General features: G+C 41.0%; 2 protein-coding genes across 2 annotated transcripts in view; both read left to right on the top strand.

Moving 5' to 3' along the window:
- The window catches only part of LOC134817261 (remodeling and spacing factor 1-like), a 72,306-nt gene that overhangs the window by 50,013 nt on the left and 7,249 nt on the right, over positions 1-15,044 (top strand). The window lies entirely within an intron of this gene.
- LOC134816695 (androgen-induced gene 1 protein-like) lies at positions 6,276-8,446 on the top strand. Its single transcript, XM_063825652.1, has 2 exons — positions 6,276-6,392; positions 7,466-8,446. The coding sequence occupies exons 1-2, from the start codon at positions 6,314-6,316 to the stop codon at positions 8,014-8,016; spliced, it is 630 nt and encodes a 209-aa protein (XP_063681722.1). The 5' UTR covers positions 6,276-6,313; the 3' UTR covers positions 8,017-8,446.

The raw sequence follows: 15,044 nt of genomic DNA, 5'->3' as shown, positions 1-15,044 counted from the left end.
CGCTAATTATCATATTACTTGAACCTGATATTTAATACTTGAGGTAGCAGCGTTCAGCAGTGATCAGCTGGCGTTGTGTTCAGTAGGACTCACTCCCGCAACTCATGAGCTGACCGTGATTCTGGAATTTGCACTCTTCCCTGATAACAGATTATTGTTATAATACCCTAGCTTACTCCTGCCTCACATGACCACTAAGAGAGCTCTGAGGCACCTACTAGCTGTAGTCACAGGTGGGGCGGCCACAAAGTAACGTTACGCCACTGTTGTGCGGGCTTGTTGGCTCCTTCTTACATTTAGGTAATTTTACACTCGAACTTCGTATTTTAGTTGAATTAATCGACGATGTCGCCTGATTTCAACTTTGTTAAGCTCAACAATCCATTAAACTAGTTTGGTGACTGAGAATCGTGTCACCCCATTCCTCGCTGTTGCAAGTAGCAGTAAGACTAGAAGTTTTGTTCCAAACCGTAACAGACATGTGCACATTCCTTGAGAACCCCTGCCTTACTTCCTTACAATCTCCCCCAATGTGTGTCACCCTTTCAATTGTTAGCTCCGTCTCTCAGTCTGTAGTCTCCCGATCGCACGCTTTACAGCGACACATCGTAACTAACTCCACCATTCCTCTCTCTTGTTTTTAAAAGTTATGTGCATATTCAATATTCATTATGTGCATATTCAATGTTTCGTTATACATCAGGTGATACGAATTTCACTCTCAACCTTGAAGCACTTCTGTTGCGTAGAGACGTTAGGGCCTGATGTGAACAACATTGTTAGTTAGAAAATATTTAGTTGGCCTCCCTCCCATTCTTCAGACACAACACCCCTAGAAATACCAAAATTTAGACACTTTCACCCCAGTGAGGGTATGTTGTGACAGTGAGCTCCTGCTCGCTGTCACAACATACCCTCACTGTCGCACAGCTCCTGTGACAGCTGACACTTGACAGACTAGTGACTGCAGACCGCCTCCACTTTCCCCTCCTCCTCTATCTGACAGGACTGCAGCCGGCTCCTCTTTTCCTCGCCTCCTCTCCTCCCTCCTCACCTTTTGTTGTAACATTATACAACCTTCTCTTTCTTTGGTGAGTTGTTATTAAGTTGTAAACTAACTCTCCGTTTCATTTGCCGTGTCACCAAACCAGTAACTTCTAGTTACCAAACTTGTTACCAGGGCACTTCAGAGGTCTCAGCGGCCTGATAGCGGTGTAGTAGAGGCCGCTAACAGGCCGCTACCATGGCATTGGTCACTACAGTCAGAGTGAAGCGGTCCATCCGCCAAAACACACGACTTAAAGTGAGCTGAAACGGAGTGTTAATGGTGCATATTTAATAAACTGACATCTTGCGAAATTAAGCAAATTGATATTTGATCTGTTCTGCCACCGACCCCTTATACTTAGGGAGTAGCACCGCCGATCCTTGTAGGAGCGCACCGCCGACTCCTACTCGGCTGCTTTGTCCTGACACTGCAGTCCTTTATACTGCAGTCCACTGCTGACACTGCAGTCCGTTATACTGCAGTCCACTGCTGACACTGCAGTCCTTTATACTGCAGTCCCACTGCTGACTCTGCAGTCCTTTATACTGCAGTCCACTGCTGACACTGCAGTCCTTTATCCCCGTCAAGATTGCAAGTTTAAAGTTCTGTCAACTTTGAGTGTCGGGTCATTCTTTACACAAAGTAGATTCTTTTCTCAGTAATTATTTACTCAGTAGATTCTTTACTCAGTAGATTCTTTACTATAATCTTTACTCAGAGATTCTTTACTCAGTAGATTCTTTACTCAGTAGATTCTTTACTCAGTAGATTCTTTACTCAGTAGATTCTTTACTCAGTAGATTCATTTTTTCTTTCTTTTTTCGGCTGCCAAACCCTCCGTATTTTTCGAACCCAAAACATACATTTTGCCGGCGTTATTATGGGACCGAAATTTAAAGAAATGACCATTATTTTTCAGAACATGTGTTTGTTGTATCCAATAATGCCGGTCTTGTTTAATAAAAATACTGGCGAACCCCCCCCCCCACCCCCCCCCCCCCCCCCCCCCCCCTTAAGAATACACAATATCAGTTTTCCTATGCGCCAACATGTAATTACCGCCCAGTTAGTCCTCGTTAGTCATAATATTGCTGTTATGGTATGAAATATGTATCACTAGTCTATGAAAATGAAGCTTTAAATTGCAAAAGAAGAAGCAGAGAGAGGCCATTAGTGTGCATAATTAATCCAACAGTTTTTTGATGTTATATATAGTAGAGGCGACTTATTGGTGTAACAGCCGGGTTTCGCTTTAAATTATAAAATGTCAGAGCAGTACGATTTGTTATATTCACTTTCGGAGCTCTCTTTCTGTTGCCTCGCATAATTTTCCGCAGAACGTCAAAATGTCAACCTCCTTAGAGTTTGGGATACAGAGCCCCCGTTCACAGTTACCTAGTAACCGTCAGCCGTCATAGTGTCATAGTTACCAGGGTGACGGTTACAGTACCGTTACAGTTACCATAGTCACCGTCACCAGGCAGTTACCTTTACTGCTTGCGACACAGATCTACTTTTGCGGTATAGTTTGTACTTGTTCAAAAAGTTTCGGCACTTTCATTGAAATAGTGGAACCCACCAAAAGTCTCAAATCCACCATAGAACTCACTAGAACCCAAGCAACGAGTTCCCCGAGTTACCATGGTGACAAGTTCTCCAAACCCAAGGTGTCTGGCTCGTACAAACAGGAAATCAAAACAATTGTTTATACTTTTAAAAACCTTAGATACCTTTAGATACCTTACATATTCAATAGGAACTGCTGTGGAGGACCAAAATAGGCCCGGAATAAGCTAAAAACACATTTCCTTTATTCATTGTTTGAGTGTACGCGGTAGATAAAATAAGTTGTAAAGAAGATGTTTTTATTAAACCGGAGTTTATTGCAACGATTATCGTGAAATAATGGACACTATAATGAACATATAGTGGATATACAGTGAACAAAATATCCACTATAATGAACATTATACTTTATAGTGGATATTACAGTGAACAGTAATATCCACTATAATGAACATTATAGTGGATATTACAGTGAACAGTAAGATATTAATAGAAATATTACAACAGAACGACTTTACAGCTAGCTCTAATCCAGTACTGGTTGAGTTATAGCTGGCGGCATTGTATCTAAGAGTTATAGCTGGCGGCATTGTATCTAAGAGTTATAGCTGGCGGCATTGTATGTAAGAAGTAACTTATTTACTTTGTGTTGTTTAATTGGCAGGCAGTTGACTGTTATTGTGGCATTGTGACTGGTCATTGTGGCATTGTACGGGTTAAATGTGGCAAGTGTGTAGTTTAATTCGCTCTCCCCTCGCGTCTCTCGGATATAAGTCTTACTCGGAGTTATTAGTGTATTATTAAGTAATATGATTAGTGTTCTTATTAAGTGTTATTATTACTGTGATTATAAGTATTACCATTATTATAATTGTGCAAATAGTAACTCCGTTAACTCTGATAAATTCATAACTTTTCTTGTCTGTGGTGCGACTAGCGATTCCTTTTCAAGTACTATTAACTTATTTGTTCTGAATTGTTGTGGTGTGTGTTTGTTGGGGGGGGGCTAACGGCCCACTTAATCTCTCTCATTTCTAGCCATGGTTACAATAGTGCTTCTCATTTCAATCCTTCTTCTTTTATTTTCACTGCTTCTTATTTCGTCTCTATTAAAATCATGTCACCTCCCTGTCTTGCACTTCCTACATCTCACTTCCCGTTAATTAAAAGTCTGGCTACTTTGGTTCCTGTTCATACTTCCCCTACAATTACTTCCTGACATTACATCACCACATTTACAGACTGTAGTATTATTAATAGGTCTTGTAAAGGTAGCATTAGATTAACCTGATCACTTCTCTCTGTGTTTTATTAGTAACGTGTTTATTGGATTACAAGTAATGTGCTCACATTTAGTAGCGTATTGTGACTAGTACTACTACTAGTTCTACTAGTACTTTATTAAGGGTTACTAGTACTACTTTATTAGTAGTACTCTCGGTACGTGTAGTTGTCTACGTAACACCCCCATCTCTCTTATTACATCACTACTAGTGTCACTACTGTAGTGTCACTACTGCAGTGTTATTACATCACTACTGCAGTGTCATTACTAGTGTCCACTGCTGCAGTGTTATTACTGTAGTGTTATTACATCATTACTGCAGTGTCACTATTACAGTATTACTTGCATAGTCTACATATCAAACGCTACTGCGTAATCTTTTGTTTACTCCCGCCGAAGTTGCACACGTTAGTACGGCGATTAGCACTGCCCAGTGTCTCATGTTAACAGGTATTCTGCCTCCGCAGGCGTTCTGCCTGCTCTGTAATGTCCTACCTGGGCCCGTTTTAAACTAGTATTATAATGATAAATCCGGAAACGTAAATTTAGTATTTAGTGTTTGAAGTGATGGATTGGTAGTAATACTTGGTATGTGTAATGTTATCTGTAATACTTGTGTAATGTTACCTGTAATACTTGTGCAATGTTTGATAGGGGTGGTTGCTAGTTCCGTTAATTCACGATGCTGTCAGCTTTAATTCTCCTCCCCAGCTGTAGTAGTACCCTGCTTCATAGTGCTCAGTAAGTGCCAGTTATGCCAGTATTGCTCAGTAGTGCTCATTCTCAGTATTGCCCAATTCCAGATTTTCGTAATTCTGCTCTTATTTATAAACTGGATATTGCGCTAGCTGGGGTAATGATATTGTAATTGCCTCGTTATTATTGGTATATTTGTAATATAACAGCTGTACCCGATCAAGTACTTAAGTTGTATATTTGTTAGTTTTTGGTTGTCTTTAAGTTCTTATTTGTTTATTGTTTTGTTTGTTTCTTTAGTTGTGGGTAAAAAGAGTGTAGTTTTATTGTGACACGGAGTACATCACGTGTATTTATATCACTAAACAGTGTGCACACACCTAGTAACTATAGCAACCTAGTACCTACACTTAACCCCGCCAACTCCCTCTTTGTTATAATTAGTAATTATAGTTGACATTGTGCTGGTCGCCATGTTACAGGGTTCCTGTAGGTTATAGGTCCATGTTCCTGTAGGTACCAGGTTGCTATGAGTTACGCTTGTACAGTGATTTTTGCAATAGTTACCCTGGTCCCAGGTAAGCAAGTTACCTGGTACCAGGTTGTTATAGTTACCCTGATATCTTACCTGCCACTAGCCAGCGCATCCTAATCTAAAACAGAGATACCCTGTAGGGCTAGATACCCTTATGTAGCAAGTCAGGAATCCTCAAAGGAATTAGTACAATCTCTACACTCGCCCTGAAAGTGACCCAGCTAAGAGTTCTCCTAATACATGTAGTGAGATCTATAGTAGCACATGTGTAGGGTACCTTCTTGGTCTATATCTTGACAAGTGCTAGGTTGCCATAGTTACCTTGACATCTGTGGGTTATTCTTCACTTTCAATGAAGTTCTAGAAGTTGTTAAACTCCTGTTAAAACCTGCAAAACCTCCTTCATTATTATTTATAAATAATATAGATATAATACATTGTAGGGGTTACAACGGGGCTACCCGCTACAACCCTCCGTATTATTATTATTATACTCCGCGTCCGCGTCCGTATTATATTCCGTCCGCGTCTGTGACCTGTAACTATAGCAACCTGATTCCTGTGTGTTACCGTATTCTATTGTAGTGTTCAGACTTGCAGCATCTAGTAACTAAAACAACTATAGATAGCATCTGCCAGTCTTCTTGTCTGGAAGCGACTGTCTATCTGTCTCACTACTAGTACGACTCTACAGCAGTGCTACTAATGTTACCATGGTAACTAGCACAACTCTACAGCAGTGCTACTAATGTTACCATGGTAACTAATGTTCTGTTATAGTTAGTACACGTTTCATTTTAGCTTTATTTCGTTTTCTTCAGAACTCTAAATGTTGTTAACTTGTTTCAGAGTCCCTGAAAACCCCCTCAATTCCCTCTAATACTGGGGGTTTTCGTAGTTTGTTTTGTTTAGAACGTTTTCATTTTTTGAAGTTCTTCGGACTGTTTTGACTCGATCTCACTGATTCCTAAACTCTCGCAGAATTGGACTGACAATTAAGCTTAACCAAATCTAATGTAATGACATGTTATGACTTTGATTAATTAGAATATTTATAAAGATTAATTTATTAATTGTGCTATAATTATCATAAAAATGTTAAAACCTAGTTCCACACAATATTAAACCCGCACTACTTGTTTGTTAGGCTTAAGGATTGCGTGGAAAATTCCGTTCAACAGCTATGTTCCTCTACCACGTGTTTGTAGTGTGGTACAGGTTCCAGTTTCCTATGATCAGTGACGAGGACAGGACATTCGCAGGTTAGTTTTAGTTAGTTTTAGTTAGTTTTAGTTAGTTTTAGTTAGTTTTAGTTAGTTTTAGTTAGTTTTAGTTAGTTATACAATAAAACTCCCATTATATTAACCGCTTTGATGTTGTTTGTATCCCAATTTACCGCGGCCATTTCCTTCCCACAAACTGTGCTTAACATGTATAATGAGATGTAATTAATGAGAACAATTAAAATCCCTATTTTCTATTTTCCCCGCGGTAACAAACTTTTGATTTCTGCCAAAAATTTGAGGTGCCCCCCACAATACCTGAGCTTATTTTAGAACCTATTTTTTACATCACCAGGTAAATTTACTTTATGTAACACTACGAAACTTAATATCTAATGCTAGTAAATTCTAAATGACGTGGTTCTTTCGCGTTAATTTTCACACTTATCTAATTCGGGGTATTTTGGTTGGGGAACGGGGCGTGGATTTAAATTGTAGCGGGGAGACTGGGGGTGTGACAAGGGGAGACTGCTGGTGTGACAAGGGGAGACTGCGCTTAGTTACCATGGTAACTAGCACAACTCCAACCTCATGCGTTGCGAGTCATTAGGACGGACGTTACCTGACGAGCTATTGATACACTCGCCAACAATTGCACAGTGCCAGTCACAAACAGCTCTGAGACCTGACAATATTGAGTGTGGAACTATTGTTAGTAGCCATGGTTACAATAGTGTTGTTCCAGTGTTGGCAACATTCCAACTCTTTAGTAGCAGCACTGAATACAGGATACAGACAGGGTAACCATGGTGAAAACAAGACACTCTGTAGCCACAGTAACACCAGGATAGTAACATCCCGACAGTTATTAAATCACACTTCACACATTGGACATTAGGAAAATACTGGGAACCAGGGAAACCTCCTAAATCAAGATAATTCTTTTTTAAATGAAATTCTAGGCAAGTTCTTGGCAATGGGTGCGGGCGAAAGTTTGCTTCACAGAAAATTCTAACCGAAATTTGACCACAACTAAAAATTCAGCAAGTTTAGCTTAAAGAACTGAATATAAGTAATCTGAACCAGTTGACTAACCAGCACCTATCCCTTAGGACGGTGGAAGTTTCTAACACATTGGAACGCCATGATCCAGATAGCTTACTACCTGGTGTGCGGTCTACTCGCCAACTCCAACCTCATGCAGAAGTGGGAACCAATCAGGGACCAGGCATTCTACATCATAATTCTACCCCTCTCAGTATTCGTTAGTCTCATGTTCTGGGGTCTCTACATCTACGATAGAGACATGGTCTTTCCAGCCCACCTCGACAAGGTGGTCACACCTTTCTTCAACCATCAGAAACACAGCGCAGTAGTTCTCTGGACCTTCCTAGAGGCTGCTGTAGTACATCACAATAAGCCCGGACACTTCGAGGGTCACTTCATAGCAGGACTATTCTGCGCCACGTATTTAGCGGTGGTGTTATGGGTCCACGCGGCCGGGGGAGTGTGGGCTTATCCTATATTAGGGGTGTTGAATTGGGCCGGTAAAGCCATGTTCTCAGGCATGAGTATAGTAGTGTACGTTGCTTTTTATAGAGTGGGTTTGGCTCTGAGTGGTTATCTTCAAAACATTTCTTCTGTTGTCTCCAAGTTGGACTGACAGAGTGAGTTGGACACTTTAATTTAAAACTTTGATATAATTAATAGAGATGTTTAATTGCGTTATTTCGAGATATTGATTAATTTGTTGCTTTGTGTTGCACTGTTTTATAGTGCCCCTCGCCTTATGAGTGGATGTGTTTTTTGAGAGGTTTGTTTTTTGTGCTCAGTTTTAGCTTGTAGATTCTAGATTCTAATAGTTCTAGATTCTAGATTCTAATAGTTCTAGATTCTAGTTCTAATAGTTCTAGATTTTAGAACCATTCCTGTTTGAATAATTCTTTTTAAACAGAATACATTGTTTTTCTCTAATACGGTACGAAACATTTTTACAATCTACAGTCAACTAGTGTCATAATTTAATACTGAACTGTAACAAAAAGCAAAGTGGAAATGTTACTATGGTAACGCAAAGTGGACCATAATGAATCAAACAAAATAAATTTAAATTCTAAGGGGACGGACAGGTTAAAAACAAGGACAGACCAACATAAACCTAGAAACCTAGAATCACTGACACTTTCTGCACTTACTACTACAGTACCTCTGTAACACACCACTACTACTACTACCACAGTCACCATCAACACTAAAACTTGCTGTAAACAAAACTTTCTCTACTGTCCCATAATTACACTAGCCAACTTTACAGTTCAGTTCCACGACCACAACTGTAAAGACTGGTAATTAAAGCTAGTGTCTAGGTGAAGCTTGCGAGAGAGTACTTTAACCGTCGAAGTGGAAGGCGTCGTTCTTCCTTCTTTCCTCCTCCTTCTCCCACGCGGCTAAAGCTTGTCGTTGCGAGATTGAGAGGTCTGCAGTCTGCATCACAACGTTACCTGAACAAAGTGAAAATGTTACTATGGTAACATGAACAAAGTGAAAATATTACTATGGTAGCATGAATAAAGTGGATATGTTTCTATGGTAGCATGAATAAAGTGGATATGTTACGTTCTTTGTAGTACAAATTGTACGCGTTAATGCGCAGAGCTAATTAAAGCTGAAAGGGCCGTCGGTGAATTTGAACCCCCTGGCCCTCCTATTTCCCGTACCGGCCCCCCATCGTCCCCCTTGTTTGACAACGTGATGTACGGATGGCCCCTGGTGTTAATGGTTATTATTTGCTCTTGGTTTGCCAGAAGTTGAGTGTCCTGACACTGCTAGTGATATTACACGCGCGTTGCCCATGTCAATTGTTAATGGACTGACCCGGGGCGCGCTACTTCGTAGCACTTGCCCTTACTGGGCCGCGCTCAGCCTGTCATTCCGCCAAATCTTTATGTTAATGAACATAATAGCCTGGGGTCCTCAGGTAACACTTGCCCCTGGTCGAATATTTTGGGCTCTTACAAATTCGCTCGACCAAAAATTATCACGTAACTTTGGTTTTAATCATTTATGGTTTTGTAGTTGTCCATTGTTAATAATAATGGACTAGCCCGGCGCGTGCTACTTCGTAGCACTTGCCTCGGTTGTACTTGTAGCGCTATGCACTACTGGGCCGGCAATCAAATTAGGGGGTGCACGATAAAAATAAACTTGCTCGGATTTTTAAAATTTGTGTACCACTGTTTTCTAGAGACTGTGAGAATTTTCACAATACCAAATTTGTCATACCTTTTTGGAAAGATCAGTGAGTTTCGCCTAGGTGCCATATTTGATGGTGCGCGGCTTTTGGAGCAAAAGTAGCTGTAAAAGTCGCGTAATTTGACCAAATTTGTCCAAATTTGACCATTTTTGTCGTATTATTCGGATATATCTCCAGTGCCTTAAATGAGATCATTCTGGAAATTGGCGACGACCTTCCAATAGGGCTTTCACAACTGTCCGAAAAATTTGGTGGATATCGGAGTTGATATAGTGATCAAAATGGGGCAAAATACGCTGCTTTTAGCTGTAACATAATGTCTGAATCTGATGGTTGGATATGCTTTAAATTTTTCGGACACTTTCCTTGTAAGTCTATGAGTAAGCTTACCAATTTTTGTTGCAATTGGAGGTCGGGAAGAATACTCAATATCTATTTGTTTGAAGAAAATTGTGCTGGCCGAAATTAGCGCTAAAAAACCATCCTACAGTCGGCACGCGCGGCTCACTGTCGATGGCGCACTACCTAATCAAATAATTCTTCTCGCAACCACTTCGGTAGATCGGCGATATGCACCACTGGGCCTCACCGAGCTGAGAACGATTGACATTGTGAATCAATTGCCTCGGGCGGAGAGAAGAAAGCGGCGCGCGCTACTTTAAATAAATTTAGACGAGTAACATCTTACTGGGCGGCGCTCAGCCTGTCATTCCGCCGAACCTCTATTGATTATGAACATAAATATAATAGCCTGGGGTTCCCAGGTAAATAATAACGTTCGTTTTTTGGGAAACCCCACGAAGAAGGCTGGTTAAGTGCTTCACCTAGCCATGAGTCTAGTTCTACGCGTACTGCGTGACGGCGGTCGCGCGCAACTGCAAGCGAGAGGGCTCTGGATAGAGCAAGTTAAGTGCTAAAGACCGACGCGAAATAGAAAATAACACAATAAACTATTCAATAACTTCTATTCGGAATGCTTAATGAATAAATTAAAAATAGAATAAGCATATTAGTTAACATTCCGCTTACAAAGTTCGGGAGTCTGGAAACGTTATTTAATTTTATTGATAACATTCCTACTTCACAAAATCAATTAAAAAATTTCGAAGACTTTCAGTCTTACATGGAAAATAAGATGCAATTATATTGTCCCACATTGCGACCTCAACTATTTTACAAATAGACGGGGCTTCGTTCATGTAGCGTGATGCACTACTGGGTCGCGCATCAAATAATTCTTCTCGCAACCACTTCGGTAGATCGGCGAGATGCACCACTGGGCCTCACCGAGCTGCGAAAGATTGACATCGAGGATCAGGGGGCTTCGCAGTTCGCAGCCCATAAGGGAATCAGAAATTTTCCTACTTACAATAAATTATTCGTATTTCACCTAACCATGTGCTTTCGCGCCACTGCGGGCGCGCTACTGCAAGCGTAAGGGCTCTGGATAGAGCAATATTCATGTATCAATAAAAAGGACATACAAATTTGACAGTTGACAACAAATTTAGGCAAAAGATGTACATTACAAGGCGGCATTGTCCATGGTTAATGGACTGACCCGACGCGCTTTACTTCGAAGCACTTGCCTCGAAAAGAAAGCGGCGCGCTACTTCGAAGCACTTGCCTCGAAAAGAAAGCGGCGCGCTACTTCGAAGAAATTTAGACGAGTAACATCCGTCAAGCACATCGACAATCAATATCTGATAAGGGGCCATCTACTTATAATATATATTAGGACGTCCGGCAAAAACTCAAATAGGGAGGGGGTGATTTCTGAAAATCTGGACGTCCAGAAATTTTGGTAGAATTAACGAAAAAGTCCCATTTATTTCAACTCTTTGACACTAATTACTCTGTAAGTTTAGATCCCTGTATTTTGAAGAAAGCAGCTCATGAGAGCCGAGACACAACTCGCATATTCTCCTACTGCCTTAAAACTTATTCGATTGGATGGCTACTTAAATTAAGTACTTAAATGTAACTGTGCTAAACTTGTTCGACACTAAATGTATTATTGTTCATTTTATTAACAATGAATTTGAGTTGGTTTGATTTGTACTCTTAAAAGTAGCTGGAAACCCGGACATCCGGGGGTGGTTTTGAAAGTTCGGACACACCCGGACGGGGGGAGGGGTCTGAAAATCTGCGATTTTGGCGGCCGTCTTAAATAGCTAAGCGTGTAGCTAGTAAGCTGTAAGAGCTGGTAATATCTCTGAGTCTCAGAAATGTCGCTAATTGAGACTCATGGTCTGTTTTTTACGATTTCACTACAGCACTCCGAGTGTTCATGCAATTGCCATAGCTGAGAAAATGTCATACAGTATCACCTTTAAAACAACACTCCATTCCGTCTCTCTTTCTATCACTCCCCCTCTCTCCCTCTCTCCCCCGCTCGCCCTTATTCATTTAAAAAACCAAACCTTATATTAACTCTATACTCAACTTCATATGCGTGTGTCGTATCTATCATTAGTGGCTACTATTTTCATGAACTTAGTGAGACCCTAATCATCTGGTATCTAGTCCCCGTATTATAAAGTATTACCTTGTGAATAAAAATTAAATTCCCCCCCCCCCCCCCAAAGTTGTGCAAGAAAAAGGATTTTTTTCGATGATTATTTCGGACCAGAACAACAGTATGAGTGCTGTTTCATTGACCATGCTACAAGAAAGGTTTTTTCGCGGCCTGATTTTCCAATTTTCGTCAGGGTTTCATCAACTATGTGCAGATAAAACCGACTATTATATATATAAAACTACCACTCACCACTTCAAATACCTAGTGAATATTACAGGTAATAATAACAATAATCTAAACCACGCACTCACGTCTAGAATCTCCAAGCTTCTCCCTCTCGTCGGCGGCTATCTTTTCTACTTCCATAGGGCAGTTGCTGTGGTCTACAGGGTTAGTACTGAATGTGCTCTATTCCTGGGTTGCGGGGTGTCGCTGGCAAGATGGCGCGCTGTAGTTTCCCCAATTGCGCGCTGTCGTTGCTGTGGCGACGGTCTCGTGTTGCTTGGAGACGTGCTGTGGCTGTGGCTGTCGCACGTGCACGTGGAACAGTTGCCACGGTGATTGGTAGGCTGTGAAGACCTTACATTATACATAGTGCCTGATGCAATTAAATTGGCAAATATTAGGTCTGAGGGATCATTTAAACACATATTAGGGATACGAAAATTTGTTTTTAGCAGGAGCTTTCAAAGTACATGTGTAAATCGTCCTTTCAGTATATAAGGAGTTGGGGGTCTAGGCCCCCCCCCCCGCCCCCAAAGTATTTTAGAAACCCTATTCTTGACTGTGTTCTTATTATGTACTTACAGGTAAAACAACTCTATTTTCTGTTTCAGTGGGGTGATTGAGGAAGAAGCACGTGGCGTTATAGGGTCGAATGAGAGAGCCCGCACTGCTGAGTGAGGATTGTAGCCTAGTTTACTGGGGGGCGTATTTACTTCTGGAGATTTGGTGGGTTCGGCCAGAAATCGTCCTGCATATATTTTCCTCCGCCGCCTTTTGATGGAGACCGGGCGGGGTTTGGCCAACAAGGCTTCCCCTTAGATTAGAGGGCGGGAGAGAACTCAGACTCGGAAAAGCGTCCCGGACTCAAACATCCCATGGTACACAACCTCACAGTCCTGTCTCGGACTCGTCTATAAGGTGGTCTGACCGTAACGAGACTTGCGTAATACGAGGTAGTTTATATCTGATCACTCTCCTGTGTTCCGTCTCCCTCCTACCATCTACGCTGTGATTCAAACACTTTCCTGTCGTCTCACTAGTCTATCAATCTGGCCTATCGTAGGACGAGGTCTGGGTGTGACTATCTGTACTCACTGGACGGGAAGGTGTGATAAGGGCCGGGTTGTACTTACTGTCCGGGAATGGACAGCTTGTGGCAAATGTCTGGAAGTTGGCTCGGAGAGTTTTGGTTGTGAGGTTTCTGCCTCTGAACGTGTTCGATCTGAAGGAAAAGGTTTTTTAAGGGCTGTTTTTGAGAGGGCTGTTTTAGAGCTGTTGTTTGAAGCGGCACGAGGACAACGTTTTTTAGCAAACTATTTTTAAATCGGCGGAGCTTAGTTCGAGGTACAGAAGTTCGTTGATGTTAAAGATAAGCCCTTATAAATTTACCTTGGCAACCGAAGAACGGTTTTCCTAGGTCTGTTTCTTTTTGTGGTGAAGAATGTTGGTGAAAAAACTAATTTATCAAGTTTAATTCTCAGGGCAGGTACAAACAGAGATCTGAGGTATTTATTTGTAATCAAGGCAACACTATACTAAATACACACGCGTCACTTGAAAATACAACAGTCATTATTGACTTATTAAATTCATACAATTTAAAAAATAAACCTCGAACCTGCTCGCAGACGGGGCAGTACCAATCATCATCAGGTACATTCTCTATGGGAGGCAGTAAACACGCCATGTGATACGTGGCTAAGTCACATCCGTCGGCAAAACAGCATCTGAGACGAATTTAGTGAGTTTCAACACTTGAATAGGCAAGATCACATGATGTATCATGTCAAATGGTGTAAACGTTGCTGAGACTGGGAATGCTAATTTGATTCGGGAAGGATTGACCGTTTCGCTCCGTTATTTCAAGACAGGCTGCACCACTTTTTATAGAATTTTTCGCGGGAAATTAAAAATGAATTGACAAAACTCATATGAGCTATTTTTGGCCAACACGGTGTTAAAATGACAGGTTGAGTCATGGTCTTTTACATATAAATTGCGCGCGTTAAAGCGCGTTTCGCCATTTTGCTAGTAATTGTGCCAAAGTACTTGAACTTTAAATCTGATATGTCTGTCGCGCGTGCGCACTTTTCTAGCTGTGACCGCCCCATCCCAGGATAGTTATCACTAAGTTTCCATGCTGCTTGGACAATATCCAAAAATACAGACTTCTTACTGTATCTACATCTTTTTCTCCCTTACACTCCAACATTTTAACCTTCCGCTTCCGCAGGCATTTATTATCATCAGCCAAGAAGTTATTTCTTTCATCGATTCCCAAGAATTCTTTTGATAGGTAGCAATTTTTGTGTGTACAGGCTTCCTGAAATTCACTAACTTTTAATTTGGTATAATATATTTGAGTATTTTATTTATTACAATTATATAACCACTCAGTTTAAACATGCAACTAAGTTGATAAGAACAGCAAATTAAATCGAGATGCTGCTACAAAAGTGTTTTAAATATCGATAAAAGCAATCTCCTGGAACCTACTTTCATACCTGACACAGTTCCCAACAGAGTGTCTTCTATCCTTTTCATACTAGTATTTATTATTATCCACCAGTCCGTTTTTGACGACAGGTTTCCTGTCTGCAACACAAAGTGAACCAGACGAATCCTCTGACTGTTTGGAACTGTTGTCTAGGTCGGAGAACGCAAATGGGTCCTTGTTGTTACGGATGGCGCC

This window comes from Bolinopsis microptera, chromosome 6, assembly GCF_026151205.1.
Source record: "Bolinopsis microptera isolate Bmic1 chromosome 6, MBARI_Bmic_1.0, whole genome shotgun sequence".
In the NCBI taxonomy this organism is placed as follows: Eukaryota; Metazoa; Ctenophora; class Tentaculata; order Lobata; family Bolinopsidae; genus Bolinopsis; species Bolinopsis microptera.
The sequence above is the reverse complement of the archived record's forward strand: the minus strand, read 5'-3'. Positions and strand labels throughout refer to the sequence as shown.